The sequence below is a fragment of the Megascapheus bottae genome, unplaced genomic scaffold (genome assembly GCF_031878675.1).
Source record: "Megascapheus bottae isolate mThoBot1 unplaced genomic scaffold, mThoBot2.hap1 HAP1_SCAFFOLD_405, whole genome shotgun sequence".
Taxonomy (NCBI): domain Eukaryota; kingdom Metazoa; phylum Chordata; class Mammalia; order Rodentia; family Geomyidae; genus Megascapheus; species Megascapheus bottae.
Genome location: NW_028327772.1, coordinates 1 through 20,617, shown reverse-complemented (window position 1 = coordinate 20,617; position 20,617 = coordinate 1). Strand labels below are relative to the sequence as shown.

The 20,617-nt window shown below is 49.4% G+C and overlaps 1 protein-coding gene across 1 annotated transcript; it reads right to left on the bottom strand.

Annotated features, from left to right (window-relative positions):
* Window positions 1–1,492: 1,492 nt before the first annotated feature.
* On the bottom strand, window positions 1,493–18,223 carry Ctdspl (CTD small phosphatase like). Its single transcript, XM_090327967.1, has 8 exons — window positions 17,952–18,223; window positions 8,093–8,250; window positions 6,921–6,953; window positions 5,982–6,083; window positions 5,542–5,598; window positions 4,476–4,568; window positions 2,713–2,898; window positions 1,493–2,293 (listed from the first exon to the last, which is right to left on the bottom strand). The coding sequence occupies exons 1-8, from the start codon at window positions 18,025–18,027 to the stop codon at window positions 2,168–2,170; spliced, it is 831 nt and encodes a 276-aa protein (XP_090184093.1). The 5' UTR covers window positions 18,028–18,223; the 3' UTR covers window positions 1,493–2,167.
* Window positions 18,224–20,617: the final 2,394 nt, after the last annotated feature.

Genomic DNA, 20,617 nt, shown 5'->3' with positions numbered 1-20,617 from the left:
TTTTTTTGGTACCAGTACTGAGATGTTGAACTCAGCACATGGGTTTTTCTCTTCCAGGTTGGTTTCATTTCCAGTTCTTTATCATTTCATTCATTTCTCTATTTATTTTTAAAAAATTACTGGCTCCTATTGATGACAGAGTCACAGGTCGCTCTTGCCTGAGCTGGCCTCCAGCTGCGAGCCTCCAGTCTCGGCCTCCCCACGTCACAAAGATGATGGGTGAGGTAACTCCCCCCCCCCCCCAGCCCAGAATGGACCTCATCCCACCCCACCCCGAATTTCAAGTCCTGTCACAAAGTCCTTGTGGTTCTCATGAAAGGAGTCTGGCTTGAGTTGTCAAAGAAAACTCGGGAGCCACTGCTTTAAAAAGAAAAGAACAGGCTCCCAAGTGAAAAAGGAGATCCTGGGGTGGGAGGGGAAACTGAGGCTGTGGAAACTTCCACAGCTGGGTGGACTCAAGGGTGGATCCCTTCACTTCTTTTAACTGGGGGAGGGGCTGGGATCTCAACAGCCAAGGCCAGATTTGGGTGTGAAGCCAAGGGCAGGCTACCACCAGGTGGCGCTGTGCTGGCTCTTCCATTATTTTACTTTATTTTGGCCTTTCTTGGTGGCTGGAGGCCAGGCTAAAGGAGGCAAGGCAGGCTGTGCCAAAAGGTGAAAGACCCCATCTGAGTGTGAGCACGGGCCACACGGAGGCACGTCGGCAAAGAACAGTTGAAGAGCCACCGGTGAATTCCAGGTTGGCACCATAGCTTTAGCAGCAAAGAAAACCAAATAATAATAATAACAATATCCCCAAGGGCATTTAGCTTTTGGAAAGAGTTTTTTTGTGTGTGTGTTTTTTTTTTTTTTTTAATAAAGAAACAGGCATGGTTTGGTCAATTATATACAGAAGGGATTTTTGTTCCTTGTCGGTGGTGGTGTGTCAGTATTGGGGCTTGAACTCACAGCTTTTAGTTGGCTTTTTTTTTTTTTGCTCAAGGCTGGTGCTCTACTATTTGGGCCACACCTCCACTTCCGGCTTTTTGCTGGCTGGTTGCAGGTAAGAGTCACATGGATTTCTTCCTGTCCTGGGCAGGTTCTGAACTCAGGGCCTGCCTGGGTGCTGTCTCTGAGCTTTTCTACTCAAGGCTGGTGCTTCACTGCTTGAGCCACAGCGCCACTTCCGGCTTTTTGGTTTGTTTCCTGCACTGGCTGGGTTTGAACCCTGATCCTCCAGATCTCAGCCTCTTGAGTAGCTGGGATGACAAGGCCTGAGCCACCAGTGCCTCCCTTGCACACCCGTCCACCCTTGCACACGTGTGTGCACATACGTACACGCACGCATGTCACCAAGTTCTAGAAAATTGTCACGTTCATCTTCATGAACTTCTAAGAAAAAGAAAAGCCTCAACAGATGTCTGGAAATACGTTGTCTAGAAAACTGAACTCTCGGCCTGAAAGAGCACTGAACAAGGCACTTGGTCCTGCAGGAAGGGGGTTTCTGAGTTCGGGTCCGAGCAGGGATGGAAGGAGCTGTGGGGCTGTGCTGAGAAATCCAGGCATGTCACACAGAGTCTAAGAGACGGAGATTTTTGTTGTTGTTTTTCTTTCTTTCTTTTTTTTGGTATGTTTTAAAAACAAATCCAGTAAAATACACGTTCCTTTATGAAATCTATGAAAAGTTTTTTTCTTCCTAAAAATAGTTGCTTTTGTCCTTTGTTTTTTTTTTCCTTGTTAGTCCTGGGACTTGAACTCAGGGCCTAGGCACTGTCCCTGAGCTTTTTCAACAAGGCTTGGTCCTTGACCACTTGAGCCATGGCTCCCGGTCCAACTTTTTTGGTGCATTCATGAGAAAAGAGTGCCCACTGACTTTTGTCTTCCTTCCTGGGATGGCTTCGAACCAGTGAGCCTCTGGATCTCAGCCTCCTGAGTAGCTGAGACGATGGGGTGTGAGCCACGGGCGCTGAGCCATTGCTTCTGTGTTTTGGTTTTGTTTTTCTAAATCAAAATAGATTCTTTTTTAAAAAATAAAAGAATGGCCACGCGTCCCGTGTGGACTCCAGCGTGGGGGGCGGGGGCTCCCCCTCTCCGTCAGCGTGGAGGAGCAGAGGCCAGGCCGGGTGCCCTGAGTGGAATGTTCTGGAGTACACACACGGTCAGGGAGGAGGCAGGGCGAAAGCCAGCGCTACCTGTCGCAGAGCTGATGGAGCACTGAATACACGTCCTCTTCCTGACTGAGCCCCTCGAAGAAGGGGATGAGATCCAACAACTCTGTGTCTGTCATGTCATCGAACCAGGACTGGACAGGCACCTGAAAGGCAGTAGATAAGGAGGGGCGTGTGTGGCATGAGCCGCAGAGAAGTGGGGTGGGGGGGTGCTGGCCTCACCTGCCTGGCTCCCATCCCTGGGTCTCTTCCTCACCCCAAGAGATCTGTCCTGTCGCCCAGGAAGAGTAGCCAGGCCACACTTTCTGGGCCGTGCGCTGTGACAGATGCCACTCAGCCTGCAGCCCAGAGCCTCTTCCCCCCTCTGCCCTGCTGTTCTGTCACTCAACTAATCTGCCGCTGGGTGCCACGGCTCCCGCCTGTCAAGTCCATGAGGCTCTTTAACCCTAGCAAAAAACCCGAAGTGGTGCTATGGTTCAAGTGGTAGAGAGCCAGCTTTGAGCAAAAGAGCTCAGGGACAGTTGCCCGGGTCCGGAGTTTGTCTTGGGCCACCTGTTAGACTTACAGCGTTTTCGGGATGGAAGACGTAAGAGGCGGGGGAATTGTCCACGATGACAACTTTGCTCAGCTCTCGGCCCAGGCGGCTCAGGTCCTTCACATAGCTGCCTCCATGAAAGACACAGGACTCCCTGAAGAGGCGGGCTCGGAACACACCCCAGCGGTCCAGCAGGTCTGCCACTGGGTCTGCGTACTGGCCGGGACAAGGCCTCATGTGTGATTATGATTATGATTACTATTCCTGTTTTTATTATTATTTGTCGGTTGTGGGACTTGAACTCCCCCAGCACCCAGGCCAGGGTTACATTTCCCCTGAGGCACTGCGCTCATGGTTTTGGGGTTTTTTTTTTTTTTTTTTGCATGCAGGAATATGGCCTAGCACCAGGGGATAGGCAGCTCCCACCTTTAGTTCCAGAGGCTGAGATATGAGGATCATGGGTCAAGGCCAGGCTGGGCTACAAAGTCTGTGAGACTCTTTATCTCCTGTAGGCTACTTGGAAAAAGCCGGAAGTGGTGCTGTGGCTCAAGGGGTAGGAGAGGAGCCAGGAGGAGTGGGGCTTAGTGGTAGAGTGCTTGCCTAGCATGCGTGAAGCCCTGGGTTCAATTCCTTGGTACACAGAAAAAGCCGAGCTGAGACTCAAGTGGCAGAGCACTAGCCTTAAGCAAAAAGTATCTGAGGACAGTGCCCAGGCCTGGAGTTCAAGCCCCAAGACTGGTTAAAAACAAACAAACAATCAAGGGGTAGTAGAGCACTAACCTTGAGCAAAAGAAGCTCAGGGACAGAGCCCAGGCCTTGAGTTCAAGCCCCAGGCCAGCAACTAATTAATTAATTAATTAATTAATTCAGAGATCAATACTCACAAAATAAACAAGTAAATAAAAATAAATTAAATAAAGAAATAAAACAAATAACCAAAGAACAAATAACAGAATAAAAACAAATATGAATAAAATGATAACCAAAAATAACATGATAAATAAAAAATAAATACAATAAATAGTAAATACAAGTCTAAAGAAAAACAAAAAGAAAGCCATAAATTAAATAATAAATAAAAGAGATAAACAATGAAAATAAGTAAATAAGATTACAAGTAAAAAAAAACCAAAAGTGGGGCTGGGAGTTTGGCCTAGTGGTTAAAGTGCTTTCCTAGCATGCATGAAGACCCGGGTTTGATTCCTTGGTACCACATATATAGAAAAAAGCCGGAAGTGGTGCTGAGGCTCAAGTGGTAGAGCTCTAGCCTTGAGAAAGTCCAAGGACAGTGCTCAGGCCCTGAGCTCAAGCCCAGGACTGGCAAAAAAACAAACAAACAAACAAACAAAAAAAAACAAAAGTAAAATAAATAAATAAAATCGAGGGCTGCGAGTTTGGCTTAGTGGTAGAGTGCTTGCCTAGCAGGCACAAAGACCCAGGTTTGAATCCTCAGTACCACATACGTAGAAAAGCCAGAAGGGGTGCTGTAGCTCAAGTGGTAGTGTATATAATATATACAATAATATATACTTATATAAAGCATATTATATAAGTATGTAATATATAAGTATGTAAATATAAAAGGATATGATACATACAATAATATATAAATATATTAAATAAGTATATAATTTACATATATTATATAAGTATATAATATATGCGATAATAGATACACAAATATATCAGTCTATAACATGTACAATTATAAATATAACGAAAATATACTGTATACTATAAACAATGGCGGGTGGGGGATACGGGGTGCGGGAGTGACCTCCCCTCTCCTGCACCTTGGCCAGACTGGCAGTAAAGAGCACACACTCAAACAGCTGTCCCACGCGCTGCAGGAACTCGTCCACGTGTGGCCGCTTCAGGACGTACACCTGTGGGGATAGGACTTCAGACGTTCAGAGGCCGGGCAGCGGCTGGGTGGGGTGACACCCCTTCTTCCCTGGGGGACCCCAGCGTGGTGGACACAGCCCGTGGAGGCTGTGGAACCAGGGAGAAGGGCCCAGTCCCATCCAGAGCAGAATGCAAGCTCACGCCTGCCCTCCCTCCTGGGCACTCCGGAGGCCGGGATAGGAGGATCGTGGGTCAACGCCAGCGGGGGCAGGAGAGTCTGGGAGACTCTCATCTCCAATAAACTACTCAGAAAAAGGTGGCTCAAGTGGTAGAACGAAAATACTCAGGGAAGCCAGGGACAGTGGCTCACGCCTGTCATCCTAGCTACTCAGGAGGATGAGCTCTGAGGATCAGGGTTCAAAGCCAGCCTGGACATAAAAGGACCTGAGACTCTTATCTCCAATGAACCTCTAGAAAACAGGAAGTGGGGCTTGGCTCAGGGATAGGGCGGTAGCCTTAAGCTGAAGAGCTCAGGGAAAGTGCCCAGGGTCTGAGTTCAAGCCCCAGCAATGGAACAAAAGACAAAAAGAAAAAAAAAAGTATCAGAGAAATACAAGGGATTGGAGAGGGGTAAAAGCAGAAAGTTATTTTTTCATTAAATCCATTTCTCTCTCTCTCTCTCTCTCTCTCGGGGCTTTCTACTCTTGCTTGACTTTTTGTGCTCAAGGATGGTGTCTACCACTTGAGTCACAGTGCCACATTTGACTCTTGCTTGGTTCCTTGGAGAGAAAAAGAGTTTCCTGAACTTTTCTGTCCTGGCTGGCTTTGAACTGTGATTCTCAGCCTCTTTCAGTGGCTTGGGATTACAGGACTGAGCCTTAATAAAAGTCTGCTTTGGACAGACTGATCATCATCGTAATCATCACAAGATCTTCAGTGACGTGGAATGGAGAGAAGTTCACGCAGGTACAGAAAAATGCTGCAAGAAACTCAGGTTTCATTTGGATTCCTTACCTGATGTATATTTCCATCGATTTCAACCGGAACGATAAAATCAGCGTTACTGATAGGCTTGAGAGCAGAAAAGAAAAGAAAACTAATTAATATAGCTGATAAAAACAAAAAGCGAGTTTGTTTGTTTGTTTGTTTTTTCCACATGAAAAAAGCTGGCGTGAACCATTTTCTTTTCTTTTTTTCCGCCAGTCCTGGGTCTTGAATTTCGGACCTGAGCACTGTCCTTGAGCTTTCTCAAGGTTAACGCTCTACCACTTGAGCCACAGCACCCCTTCTGGTTTTCTGGTGGTTCCCTAGAGATGAGAGGCTCATGAATTGTCCTGCCCCAGGCTGGCTTTGACCCACAGTCCTCCAGATCTCAGCCTTCCTGAGGAACCTAAATGACAGGCGTGAACCACGGTGCCTGATTTGCCACCATGGTTTTTGAAGTGTGGATTCACCTTAAATGAACTGTGCACCAGAGTCTCATCCAAGTCGATAACAATACATTTCTTTCCATAGTCAGGCACTGTCATCTCTGGAAGAAGGTATTTAGCTGGTGGCTAAATGACAAAAGCAACAACAAAAATCCACATTATTTCCTTTATGTGAGAGACAAAACAACACCCTGATAGGTCTATCTTAATGACAGTATCTATGAAAGCCAATATGACTATGATAATGATTCATATTTTTGGTTGGTCCTGGGGTTTGAACCTGGGGCCTAGGCGCAGTCCCTGAGCTATATTTGCTCGAGGCTGGTGCTCTACCACTTTGAACCACAGCTCCACTTCTGGTTTTCTGATGGTTCCTTGGAGATGACAGTCTCATGGACTTTCCTGCCTAGGCTGGCTTTGAACTGTGTTCCTTCAGATCTCAGCCTTCCTGAGTAGCTGGGATGTTGGTGCTGAGCCACCAGCGCCAGGTGTGAAGGTTTAATTATAATAGCAACTCTGACTTTGCAAGGGTTTTTTCCTGGGGCTGTATTTTAAGTTTACTAAGGCCTGTGAGTATACTTCTGAGCTATGTGGAACCCATAGCATTTTTTCTTTTGTTCTCTCTTTCCTTTTTTTTTTTTTTTTTTTAATTGACACCAATGGCCCACGCCTACAATCCCAGCTACTCAGGAGGCTGAGATCTGGGGGACTGAGGTTCAAAGCCAGTTTGGGGCAGGACAGGCTGTGAGACTCTTATCACCAATGAACCAGAAAACTAACCTTGGGCAAAAGAAGCTCAGGAATGGTGGCCAAGCTATGAGTTCAAGTCCCAGGACACACACACACACACACACACACACACACACACACACACACACCAGACAAACAAAAATCCTGGTTTTGAGAGATGTCAACCTACAAAATTCTATGCATATTTCAATAAATTCAGAAAAATATACTTACACTTGGTATGGGAATGATTTGACTCTGGTCACCCTATGGAAAAAGGAAAAGAAAAATAACATTGTCAGATGTGAAGTGACAAAAATCCTATTTATTTATTTATTGCCAGTCCTGGGCTTGAGCTCAGGGCCTGAGCACTGTCCTTGGACTTTCTCAAGGCTAGAGTTCTACCACTTGAGCCTCAGCACCACTTCCGGCTTTTTTTCTATGTGTGTGGTACCAAGGAATCGAACCCGGGTCTTCGTGCATGCTAGACAAGCACTTTAACCACTAGGCCAAACTCCTGGTCCTTATTTATTTATTTATTTATTATTTTTTGTGCCATTCCAAGTACTTGGATTCAGGACCTGATGCTGTCTCTGAGCTTTTTCAATCAAGGGTAGCACTTCATCATTTTTTTTTTTTTTTTGGCCAGTCCTGGGGCTTGAGCTCAGGGCCTGAGCACTGTCCTTGGGCTTTCTCAAGGCAAGAGCTCCACCACTTGAGCCACAGCCCCACTTCCAGTTTTCTGGTGGTCTACTGGAGCTAAGTCTCATGGACTTTCCTGTTCTGGCTGGCTTTGAACTGCAATCCTCAGATCTCCGTTTCGTGAGTAGGAAGATGACACACGTAAGTCACCAGTGCCTGGCAAATATGTTCTTTTTTTTTCATATATTTTTATTGTAATTAATAGAAGGGTTACATTATATTCGCCAGATAGAAGGTGCATGAATTCGCATACATTGATACCCTTTCTCATGTCTTGGTCCCCATTTCTCCCCCCCCCCCCTGGCAAATATGTTCTTAAAAGAAATTTCTGGGGCCGGGAGTTTGGCCTAGTGGTAGAGTGCTTGCCTAGCATGCATGAAGACTTGGGTTCGATTCCTCAGTACCACATACTGTGAAAAAGCTGGAAGTGGGGCTGTGGCTCAAGTGGTAGAGCACCAGCTTTGAGCAAAAGGAGCTCAGGAACAGTGCCTAGGCCCTGAGTTTAAGTGCCAGAACTTACCTCCATACCCCCCACCCCAAAAATAAGTGTCCTACAGATTGTCCTGCCCCAGGTGGCTTTGAATTGTGGATCCTCAGATCTCAGCCTCCTGACTGGCTGAGATTTACAGGTGGGAGCCCGAGAGCCCGGCTTCCAGAGCTGAGCTTTTTATTAAGTATCTACTACTCCCCCAGCCCCGTCTGACCTTCTGCAGCCCCTCGATTTCCTCTGTGGGGGGTGGAAGCACAGGGAGGGGACTGCTGGACTCAGCAGTTTCTGCATCATAGGCCCGGAGGCAGCAGAAGAAGGAGGCGAGGAGGCTCTGATTTCTCTGCTTCTTCACGCTGAGTCGGCTCTGTGCAGCTGGAAGAGAGCCACGGAGAAGTTTCATGACAGGATTTGGCCATCCAGCCACCCACACCATCCTAGAACCCTAGCATCCGGTTCTATCTGCTGGGCAAAATCTCTTTGGAGGGGGTGGGGTATGGGGGAATGACTCAGGTTTGTCATCCTAGCGACTCAAGAGGCTGAGATCTAGAGGATCGCGGTTCAAAGCTGGCCAGGGGAAGACAAATCTGAGCGACTCTGTTTTCTTTCCGATGATCCAGCAAAAAGCTGGAATGGGAGGTGTGGTTCAAGTGGAAGAGTGCCAGCACTGAGCAGAAAACAATAACAACAATATAGACCAAACAACAAAGCCAGATTCTACAGGTCCTGCGTTCAAACACAAGGACTGGCACAATCTCGACTCCATAAACTCCCCTCAAACACCGGCCCCCTCAAAAAAAAAGAAAGAAAAAAAAAATACAGTTGGGTGCAGTAGCTCATGCCTGTAATCCTAGCTACGCAAGAGGCTGAGATTTGAGGATTACAGTTTAAAGCTAGCCTGGGCACAAAAGTCTGTGAGAGTCTTATCTCCAATGAACCACAGAAAATGGGAAGTGGTGCTGTGTCTCCAGTTGTAGAGTGTTAGCCTTGAGCTGAGGAGTTCAGGGGACAGCACCCAGGCCCAGAGTTCAAGCCCCATGACTGACTTAAAAAAAAAAAGAAGAGGGAAAGGAGAGCACTTTTACAGAGGCCCATGTTTAAATCAACACGCCATTTTCTTTCCTTTCTCCTAAGACAGAGCCTTCCTCTGGAATGCATCCTGTGCCAATGGTTTGGCATTCTACGCATTCATGACATTTCTTTCCCACCCAGAAAAAGGGCCCAACAAATACTAATCTTCCTCTCTTAGATAAAAGGGGAGTGTTTGGGGGAGGGGGAGTTGGTGAAGAGGCAGGGGAATAAAGCACACATTTTTGCCCCAAAGGTGAGATTAAAAAAGGCTTGATCCCAGGCTTGGGAGTTTGGCCTAGTGGTAGGGTGCTTGCCTTGCATCCATGAAGACCTGGGTTCGATTCCTTGGTACCACATACCAAGAAAAAAAAAGGTGGAAGTGGTTCGGTGGCTCAAGTGGTAGAGTGTTAGCCTTGAGAAAGTCCAAGGACTAGTGTTCAGGCCCTGAGTTCAAGGCCCAGGACTGACCCCCCCCCAAAAAAAAAGGATGGCATGTGAAGGAATGAAGGAATGACCCCCCCTCATTTACCCAGGGCACGCATGCCACCAAAGAGACCACGCAGACTCCCTGACTCCAGCGTGGCAATCTATCTAAGCCTGTCTGTCAACATTTCACCATGGGCCCAGATGACAAGCCCCACCCCCCACCTGTCCCCAAATTATCCTTGGCAGGGTTAATTGTTCTACGGTGGGCAGTCGGTGCACAAAGATGGACAGACAGGGCAGGAGGTTCAGATACAATGTTTCCCAGCCCAGAGAACAGAAGGTTCTAGGTCATAGCATCCCCCAAAGCCTTGGGCTACAGCCCGATTTTAGGAGCCAGCCTGGGACAGCAACTTGCTGGACCCACACAAACCAGGTCTCAAAACATCTACGGGTTGATTCCGCATGAAGACCTGGGTTCGATTCCTCAGTACCACATACAAAGAAAAAGCTGAAAGTAGTGTTGTGGCTCAAGTGGTAGAGCGCCTGCCTCCCTCATATCCCAGCCACTCAAGAGGCTGAGATCTGAAGATCTCAGTTCAAAACCAACACAGGCAGACAAGCTCAAGGGATTTCTATCTCCCAGTAACTGACAAAAAGCTGCAAATGGAGCTGTGGATCAAATGGTAGAGTGTTAGAATTGAATAATAATAATAATAATAATAATAATAATAATAATAATAATGCGAAGCTGTGAAACCCTGAGTTCAAGCTCCTAGTACCAGCACAAAAAAATAAAAAATGACGTTTGCTCATGCCAGCATGAGCAAAAAAAAAAAAATTCAAAAGACTCCTCTTATCCCTAAGTAACCTCACCAAAAGCTGGAAGTAAGGCTGAAGTCCTGAATTCAAGCTCCAGTCCTTTTAGAGAGAGAGAGAGAGAGAGAGAGAGACAGAGAGACAGCGAGAGACAGAGAGAGAGAGAAAGTATGCGTGTGGGGAGAGAGCATTTAAACTGTCAGATTAATAACTCAAACAGAAATAAACATTTTAAAATATCACTGAAAACAGCCTGCCATTTTAACAATACAATATGAATTCCCACAAGAGGAAGACTTAAGAGCTGTTTTAAATGAAATGATTTATTGACCAGGAAATTTTCTTGGATCTGGTATTTTCGTAAAAATCAAGAAGGATCCCGCCATGCCACTCCTGAGCATCTACCCTGAACATCATGACCCAGGATATGATAAGGACACCTGCTCAGCTATGTTCAGCTCTGCACTATTCACAATAGCCAGGCGATAGAAACAACCCAGATGCCCTACTGCAGATGAATGGATGTTTTATTACATAGATTAATATCTATAAGTCTGGTAGGGAGGGCAGTGGTAGCTACTCAGGGGGCTGAGATCAGAGACCACAGTTCAAAGCTCAGACCAGGCAGAAAAGTCCGTGAGGCTCTTATCTCCCATGAACCACCAGAAAACCGGAAGTGGCGCTGTGGCTCAATGTGGTAGAGCGATAGCCTTGAGCTGAAGAGCTCAGGGACAGTTCCCAGGCCCAGAGTTCAAGTCCTTATACTCAACATGGGGCGGGGGGAAAGCCTGGTAGTCAGGCACTGGTGGCTCATGTTTGTCATCTTAACTACTCAGGAGGCTGAGATCTGGAGGATCAAGGTTCAAAACCAGCCTGGGCACCCAGTCAGCAAAGTCCCCATCGGACTCTTACCTCTGGTTACCTAGAAAAAAACACCAGAAATGGAGCTATGGCTCAGGTGCTAGAGCAGCAGTCTTGAGTAAAGAAGCTAAAGGACAGCACCCAGGCCCTGAGTTCAAGCGCCAGCACCAACACACACACACACACACACACACACACACACACGAAAGAAAAGGGGGGTTGGGCACAGGTAGCTCACACCTGTTATCTCAGCTACTTAAGAGACTGAGATCTGAGGATCAAGGTTCAAAGCCAACCCAGGCAGAGAAGTCCACGACACCCATCTCCATCAGAAAACCAGAAGTGGAGCTGTAGTTCAAGTGGTAGAGTGCCAGCCTTAAGTGCAAAGCGCTCAGGGACAGCGCCCAGGCTGTGAGTTCAAGTCCTGCGACTGACCCCCCCCCAAAAAAAAACCCCAAACAAATAAACAGAGGGGGTAGGAAGTGAAACACAGACCCTCCCCCCGCCAAGAAACTTCTCTGGATTAAAAAAAATGGCCTAAACTACTGATTTTGAAATAGATGGCATGCTGGGGCCTGAACAGAGACTAAGAAACCCCACGCACGGCTCCTGCCCACGCACAGCTCTGCTCTGCCAAGAAGACTGGTATTTTAAGCACAAACTTGAACTCATCCCTTGGGCTGGCAGTCCAGGACGTGTTCAGAGCGTTCTCACAGTCCCCCCAAGCCCGGTGGGGACAAACCCAAGCCGTCTCTCTCCTGGCTGGCAATTTTTAATATTGCCTCCAGTACAGCAGCTATATCCTCATCACCCTAAATTCCCATCTGTTCCCCCACAACAGCCACTAGCCAGAGGCCAGCAGCTCTTTTCCTTATCTGCTTCAACTGGCAGGCTTCAGGCAATTGAGAGTCTCTGGTCACAAATCTCTCCCTCCCTCATTCTCCTAGAATGATCTTCGCAGCGCGTGGGTGAGGGCATCCACCAAAGATGCTGTTTGTTAGGAGTGGGTAAAAATCAATAGCTCAACAGCTGGACAAACGCCAGTGACTCCCGCCTGTCACCCCAGCCACTCGGGTGGCTGAGATCTGAGGATCACAGGTTCAAAGCCAGCCAGGGTGGGAAAGTTCAGGAGACTGGGCGCTGTGCCTGAGCTCTTTCACTCGAGCTAACACTCTACCACTTGAGCCACAGGGCCATATCTGGTTTTCTGGTGGTTCACTGGAGATAAGAGTCTCATCAACTTTCCTGCCCAGGCTGGCTTTGAACTGCAGTCCTCAGATCTCAGCCTCCTGAGAAGCTTGGATGACAGGCGTGAGACCAGGCCTTATTCAATTCCTAATTTCTTACCTATAGTTTTGCTTGTTTCCCCCAAAAGGTCCCCAAATTGCTGTCACATTCTCCTCCACGAACCCCTTGTCTCTCCTTGCTGTTGCTAAAAAATTCTTAGGAAACATTTGACTATTTTTTGCGGGCATGATTAATGCTCACAGTAACGTTCACACAAAACAGAAAAGCAAAGAAATTAAAAAAAAATAAAAGATTCCAGCATCCAACCATCCCAGAGAGCTGCAATAGGCAATTTTGAGGTCTTGAGCCTCCAGATTAATCTCCGGGATCCTCAGATCTCAGTCTCCTGAGTAGCTGGGATAACAGGTGTGAGCCACTGGCACCCAGCTTGAACTCAATGGTTATTAATGTCTACTTGCTTTAAAAGAAAAAAATCTCTGTGTGTTTGTGGGTATTTGTATGCAGTAGTAAGACTTGAACTCAGAGCCAGGGTGCTGTCACTTAAATGTTTGGCTCAAGGCCCAGCCGTCTAACCACTTGAGCTGTACAGCTCTATTTCTGGCTTTTGGGTGGCCACTTGGAGAGAGTCTGACTCTCTTCAACCTGAGATGGCCTCAAGTCATGATCCTCTGACCTCAGCCTCCTTCCTAGCTAGGAATAAGCCAGGGGCACCTGGCAAACGTCTAAAAGTTAACACCCAGCATGAAAAAGGACCTTATAGACATTAAAGATGAAGGGATATTATGACCAGCTCTCACTCATTATTGTGAACAGACACATTCTTATGGTGAAGTCACCCAGGAAAAGAATACAAGAAGAATCCCAATATTCTTAGCTATATTTAAATGCATTCCCAGAAGCCCCATGTCCTAAGGGGTTTTTTTCTACAATGTAGCATACTAAATATGACTTTCTCTGGAAAAAGAATATTATGTAATATTTCCCACTTGTTTTCTGAGGCCAGCATAACCTTGAAACTAAAACACCAAGGAATTTCTTTTTGGGGAGTGTGGGAGCGCAGTCCTAGGGTTGAACTCAGAAGCCTGGGTGCTATCCCTGGAGTTTTTGGTGGGTCATTGGACATAAGAGAGTCTAACGGACTTTCCTGCCTGCGCTGGCTTTGAACTTGATCCTCAAGATCTCAGTCTCCTGAGTAGCTAGGATTACAGGCGTGAACCACCGTGCCTGGCTCTTGGGCTTATTAATTCTTTTTTTTTTATTTATTTAGCAAATATTTTATTAGTTTCTATAATCAAACCCACATAGATAAGACCTTACATATTTAATACAGTGTGTTTATCCCTGTACAAATGAAAAAAATTAAGTTTAATGTTTCTAGACCAATATGACTATTAATTTCTGTACTCAACACGGTAAACTGGGATACTTTTTCCAAAGTTGACAGCACAGCTAAAGTTTCTAAAAATTCAAATTATATATATATATATATTTATATAAAAAGACCAATACTAGCAGTATGTTATTATGCATCGATAGCAGCAACAGCTTTTTCAGGTTCTGTAGTCATCTGAACAAAATTAGACATCCAGCATAGTCCATTAACTGGGCTTATTAATTCTTATGGGCAATGCGAGTCTTTGTTTCTCCCAGCCTTGTTGACAATTTAGTACAGTTTTGGAGTTTCCCCCACCCCAAGACACTTGAACATACTACAAGTTTTAGCTTCCACATTAATTTTGAAAAGCAAGAATAGCATCTGCTATCTATTAAGTTTCTTTCTTTCTTTTCTTTCTTTCTTTTGCCACTTGTGGGTCTTGAACTCAGGGCTTGAGCACTGTCCTTGGGCTTTCTCAAAGAGCTCTACCACTTGAGCCATAGACCAGTTCCAGCTTTTTCTCCATGTATGTGGTACTGAAGAATTGAACCCCCGGGGTCTTCGTGTATCCTAGGCAAGCACTTTACCACTAGGCCAAACTTCCAGCCCTATTAAATTATTTCTCTCCAGCATTGAAGGTACTTGAGGTATAAAGATTCAGGAACATTTTGGCAGATTGCTTTCACCCAGTTTATGATTAACTGAAAGGAACCAATCAGTTTTTCGCTAGAAACAGTTACTTTGAACTAACATGGGCTGTTATTATCAGATTACATAATTCTTATTTTATCTTTTGGGGCCCGCTAGGGAACTTGAACTCAGTATCTGATGCTCGCTTTCAGTCATTAGCTGGTTTGCTGTGACATGAGCCAGGACTCTAACCCTGGACTATATACATAGTGGTGAGTTATGGGTCTTGAACTCAGGGCCTGAGTGCAGTCACTGAGCTCTTTTGTTCAAGACTAGCGCTCTACCACTTTGAACCACAGTGCCACTTCTGGTTTTCTGGTGGTTCAATGGAGTAAAGTTTCTTTATAAGAGGCAATCAAGGGCTGGGAGTTTGGCCTAGTGGTTAAAGTGCTTGCCTAGCATGCATGAAGACCAGGGTTCGATTCCTTGGTACCACGTATGTAGAAAAAGGCAGAGGTGGTGCTGTGGCTCAAGTGGTAGAGCTCTAGCCTTGAGAAAGTCCAAGGACAGTGCTCAGGCCCTGAGATCAAGCTCCAGGAATGGCAAAAAAATAATTAAAAATGTCCAAGGACAGTGACAGAAGGCTCTTAAGAATGGATTTCTTACAACTGTACATGAAGTTTAGTTATCTCTAAATAGAAAGTTTAATTAAAAAATTAATCAAATCAAACCTACTTCAAATCTGGTCTGTTCTCAGATATAATTACTGCTTCAGAGAGTCTCTTATGCTAATCTTTTTTTTTTTTTTGCCAGTCCTGGGCTTAAGCTCAGGGCCTGAGCACTGTCCTTGGACTTTCTCAAGGCTAGAGCTCTACCACTTGAGCCTCAGCACCACTTCTGGCTGTTTCTAAGTATGTGGTACCAAGGAATCAAACCCAGGTCTTTGTGCATGCTAGGCAAGCACTCTACCACTAGGCCAAACTCCCGGCCTGCCAATCTTTTCTTTTTTTTTTTTTTGGTCCCAACACTGGGACTTGAACTCCGAGCCTTATGCTCTTATGCTCTCAGTAGTTTTTTTCACTCAAGACTAGCACTCTAACACTTGAGCCAGCCTTTTGCTAGTTGATGGAAGATAAGAGCCTCATGGACTTTCTTGCCAGGGCTGGCTTTGAACTGTGATCCGCAGATTTCAGCCCTCTGAGTAGTTAGCATGACAGGTATGAGCTACCAGCTTCCTGTGGGCTTTTATTTCTGTGTTTATTACTTTTACAAAGACAAAACTGTCTGTTTATATCATTCTCCAAATTCTTTCTCTCTCACTTTTTTTTCCTTCATATATTTTATTGTAATTAACAGAGGGGTTACAGTAATATTCGCCAGATAGAAGGTGCATTATTTCACAGACATTGATACCCCTTTCTTATGTTTTTATCCCCACCCCCTTCTCTCTCACTTTCAAACATTTTTGAAAACTAGAAGGCTAGGGCTTACGCCTGTACCCCAGTGACTCAAGAGACTGAGATTTGAGGATTGTCATTGGGAGACAACCAAAAGTGGAAGTGTGGATCAACTGGTAGAGTGCCAGCCCGGAGTGAAAAAAAGATCTAAAGTAAGGGACAGCACCCGGACCTGGAGTTTAAGCCCTAGTACCAGCACAAAAATAATATCATGTCATTTCTGGGAGGTCTGAGTTAAGGGACTCACATTCCCTCCCCCCTTTTTTAAAAAAATTTCTTAGTTCACGTAAGCCTTGTGCTCTACCAGCTGAACCACACCTCCATTTCTGGCATTTTTTTTGTTGGTAATTGGAGATAAGAGTGTAGGGTTTGTCTGCATAGGTAGGCTTGGAACTTTGATCTTTGGATCTTAGCCTCCTGAGTAGCTTGGATTACAGGCAACAGCCACCATCAATCTGGCTGAAAAATATTTAAAACCACATTTCTTCCCTACCGCAAAAGCTTCCACACAGCCCCAGTCCAATACTGAATAAATGAAAGGACTGTCTGACTTTCAGGTTGTTTTAAAAGAGTAACATGAGGGGCTGGGAGTTTGGCCTAGTGGTACAGTGCTTGCCTAGCATGCATGAAGACCCGGGTTCGATTCCTCGGTACCACATACATAGCAAAACACCAGAAGTGGTGCTGAGGCTCAAGTGGTAGAGTGCTAGCCTTGAGAAAGTCCAAGGACAGTGCTCAAGCCCTGAGCCCAAGCCCAGGACTGGCAAAAAAAAAAAAAAAAAAAAAAAAAAGAGTAACATGAGGCCTCTCTGAAGGCATCAGCATATTCAACCCAGCTACGCAGGAGGCTGAGATCTGAGGACTGTGGTTGGAGCAAACCTGGGGTTGGGCAATCAGTGAACACTCTTTTTATTCTTCCAGTCCTGGGGCTTGAGCTCAGGGCCTGAGCACTGTCTTTGGGCTTTCTCAAGGCTAGAGCTCTACCACTTGAGCCTCAGCACCACTTCTGGCTTTTTTCTATGTATGTGGTACCGAGGAATCAAACCCAGGTCTTTGTGCATGCTAGGCAAGCACTCTACCACTAGGCCAAACTCCAGGCCCCTCAGTGAGACGTTTATCTCCCATTAACAACTAAAAAAAAAAGCCCCACGTGGAGCTGTGGCTCCTGGGGTAGAGCCCGCAACTTGAGTGGAAAAAGCTAAGGGACAATGTCTAGGCCCTGAGTTCAAGTCCCAATATGGGTACCACACACACACAAGCCCTACACAGCGCACCCATCCATTGTCCACCTTACCATCAACACTATATATCCAGATGCCTAGCTTACTGGCCAGCAGACAGGCTTGCACACCTGCATGTGCACACCTGTACGTGGAGAGGCAGGGAAGGTACCCATGCTGCTTCTGGGTGTGTATGTGTGCACACACTCGCTCCCAGGGGAGGGACACGTGTGAGATGGACTCGCCACCACACATCTGTCAGCCATGAAGATAGGCTCCCGCCCCCCCATCTCAGGCTCCCAAGTCTAGTCCACATGCAGCTCCCAGCTCAGTGGGAAGACACCCCCACTTGGCGTTGGGGCCTCTCTGGTTAGGTACACACCTGTGTCCCATCCCCTGTGGTGAGCATGCACAAGGGTGCACACCCACTGATCTGCCAGATGTACAGGCCATGTGATATCCACTAGAGACACACACACTCGTGCACACTCCCCCCATAGACCCCAATTAGGAGCAGGCTTACACACACGCACACAACTTCTCTACCAGTGCATGTGCACTAGCCAGGGCTAGTCTTGCACGCTGGCTGGGGCTCCTCTTGCACACGTACACACTTCTCTGCCAGTGCATGCACACCCGTTTGAGGCTCCACTTGCACGCTGGCTGGGGCTCCTCTTGCACACGTACACACTTCTCTGCCAGTGCACGCACACCCGTTTGAGGCTCCACTCGCACGCTTGCGTGCACACAACTTTTCCTCCAGCACGTTCGGTGCACGCGGGCTGGGGCTCCAGTTCCACACGTGCACGCGCGTGTGCACACACACACACACCCCTCCCCTGCCCGCGCTCGCATGCACACCGACGGGGACTCCGTTTGCACACTGGTTCACTTGCACAACTTCCGTCCCAGCGCCTCCCCGCCCCCGGCTCGCGGGTGGATCCAGCCCCGCACCCCGCGCTCCACACTCACCCTTGGCGGCGGCCGGCACGCGGGCCTGGTCCTCCCCGGGGCCGGTCACCTGCGTGATCACGGCCCGGCCGTCCATGGGCCCCTCCGGCCGCGGGGCGCGGGCGGCGTGGCGGGGCCCGGCGGAGGGCGATCGATCGCCCGGGCCGCCGCCGCCGCCCGCGGCCTCCGCCCGTCACCCGAGCCCGGCCCGGGGAGCAGCGCCTGGGGACCGAGGCCCGCGGAGGACCAGAGCCGAGCACGCCCGGCGGGAGGGGAGCGAGCGGGAGCCGGAGCTGGGGAGCGGGAGGAGGGCGGGAGGGAGGCGGGGAGAGGGGGAGGGGGAGGGAGGGGAAAGGAGGGAGGAGAAGGGAGAGGGAGGAGGGGAGAGGGTGGGAGGGGAAGGGAGGGAGAGGAGGGAGGAGAAGGGAGAGGGAGGAGGGGAGAGGGTGGGAGGGGAAGGGAGGGAGAGGAGGGAGGAGAAGGGAGAGGGAGGAGGGGAGAGGGTGGGACGGGAGAGGGTGGGAGGGGAAGAGAGGGAGAGGAGGGAGGAGGGGAGAGGGTGGGAGGGGAAGGGAGGGAGAGGGAGGAGGGGAGAGGGTGGGAGGGGAAAGGAGGGAGAGGAGGGGAGAAAGAGAGGGAGGAGGGGAGAGCGTGGGAGGGGAAGGGAGGGAGAGGAGGGGAGGAGAAGGAGAGGGAGGAGGGGAGAGGGTGGGAGGGGAAGGGAGGGAGAGGAGGGAGGAGAAGGGAGAGGGAGGAGGGGAGAGGGTGGGAGGGGAAAGGAGGGAGAGGAGGGGGGAAGGAGAGGGAGGAGGGGAGAGGGTGGGACGGGAGAGGGTGGGAGGGGAAGGGAGGGAGAGGAGGGAGGAGAAGGGAGAGGGAGGAGGAGAGAGGGTGGGAGGGGAGAGGGTGGGAGGGGAAGGGAGGGAGAGGAGGGAGGAGGGGAGAGGGTGGGAGGGGAAGGGAGGGAGAGGAGGGAGGAGGGGAGAGGGTGGGAGGGGAAAGGAGGGAGAGGAGGGGGGAAGGAGAGGGAGGAGGGGAGAGGGTGGGACGGGAGAGGGTGGGAGGGGAAGGGAGGGAGAGGAGGGAGGAGAAGGGAGAGGGAGGAGGGGAGAGGGTGGGAGGGGAAAGGAGGGAGAGGAGGGTGGGGAGCAGATGAAGAAGGGGTGTGGGCTTGAGACAGGCGGTGAGTAGAAGGGCTGGAGGGGAGATGGTGGGGTGTCACTGGAGAGACGGGGTCTTGGGGAGGATGGTGGGGTGTCACTGAAGAGACGGGGTCTTGGGGAGGATGGTGGGGTGTCACTGAAGAGACGGGGTCCTGGGGAAGATGGGGTGTCACTGAAGAGAAGGGTCCTGGGGAGATGGTGGGGTGTCCATTGAAGAGATGGGGTCCTGGAGAGATGGTGGGGTGTCATTGAAGAGATGGGGTCCTGGGGAAGATGGTGGGGTGTCATTGAAGAGATGGGGTCCTGGGGAAGATGGTGGGGTGTCATTGAAGAGACGGGGTCCTGGGGAAGATGGGGTGTCACTGAAGAGACGGGGTCCTGGGGAGATGGTGGGGTGTCATTGAAGAGATGGGGTCCTGGGGAGATGGTGGGGTGTCATTGAAGAGATGGGGTCCTGGGGAAGATGGTGGGGTGTCATTGAAGAGATGGGGTCCTGGGGAAGATGGTGGGGTGTCACTGAAGAGACGGGGTCCTGGGGAAGATGGGGTGTCACTGAATAGACGGGGTCTTGGGGAGGATGTTGGGGTGTCACTGAAGAGACGGGGTCTTGGGGAGGATGTTGGGGTGTCACTGAAGAGACGGGGTCTGGGGAGGATGTTGGGGTGTCACTGAAGAGACGGGGTCCTGGGGAAGATGGGGTGTCACTGAAGAGACGGGGTCCTGGGGAGATGGTGGGGTGTCATTGAAGAGATGGGGTCCTGGGGAAGATGGTGGGGTGTCATTTAAGAGATGGGGTCCTGGGAAGATGGGGTGTCACTAAAGAGATGGAGTCCTGGGGAAGATGGGGTGTCATTGAATAGACGGGGTCCTGGGGAAGATGGGGTGTCACTGAAGAAACAGGGTACTGGGGAAGATGGTGGGGTATCAGTGAAGAGACGGGGTCCTGGGGAAGTTTGGGGGTGTCCATGCAGAGACAGGGTCGGGGAGGCTGGGAGGGCTGCAGGATCTGGCGTGGACGCGGATGGATCCTGAGGGGTGGAGGTGAGGGTGGGGAGCGGGCGGCTGGCGCCTTGGGCGGCGTGGGGACAGAGGTGGGGACCCCCGCTCCGTCATGGCGGTGGCGGGAGGCTGAGGGGACGTCTGGGGGGCGGGGGGCACGCATGGGCTCCTCCTCAGACCCGGGGCGGCGGGGGGGGGTGCCGGGGGGCCCGGAAAGGTTTCGGGGTCCCTCCACGAGGAGGGTCTGCCTCGGGGTGAGGCGGCCCCGCGCGGCCCGGGGCACACGTACCAGCTGACAGTCCACGGCGGCGTCCAGCGGGAAGGAGACCCCTCACGGCGCCTCCAGCCGACTCGCGGGCTTCGCAGCCCGGTGGGCGGGGCGGCAGGACGGGGCGGGGCGAGGAAGCTGCCCGCCAATCGGAGATCTCGGGCAGGTCTGCACCCGTGACGTCGTTGGGCGGGCATCTTGACTCCGCCCACTTGGCGAGCAAGTGTCTTCTCGTTCACGTGCTACGCTTCCAGTGA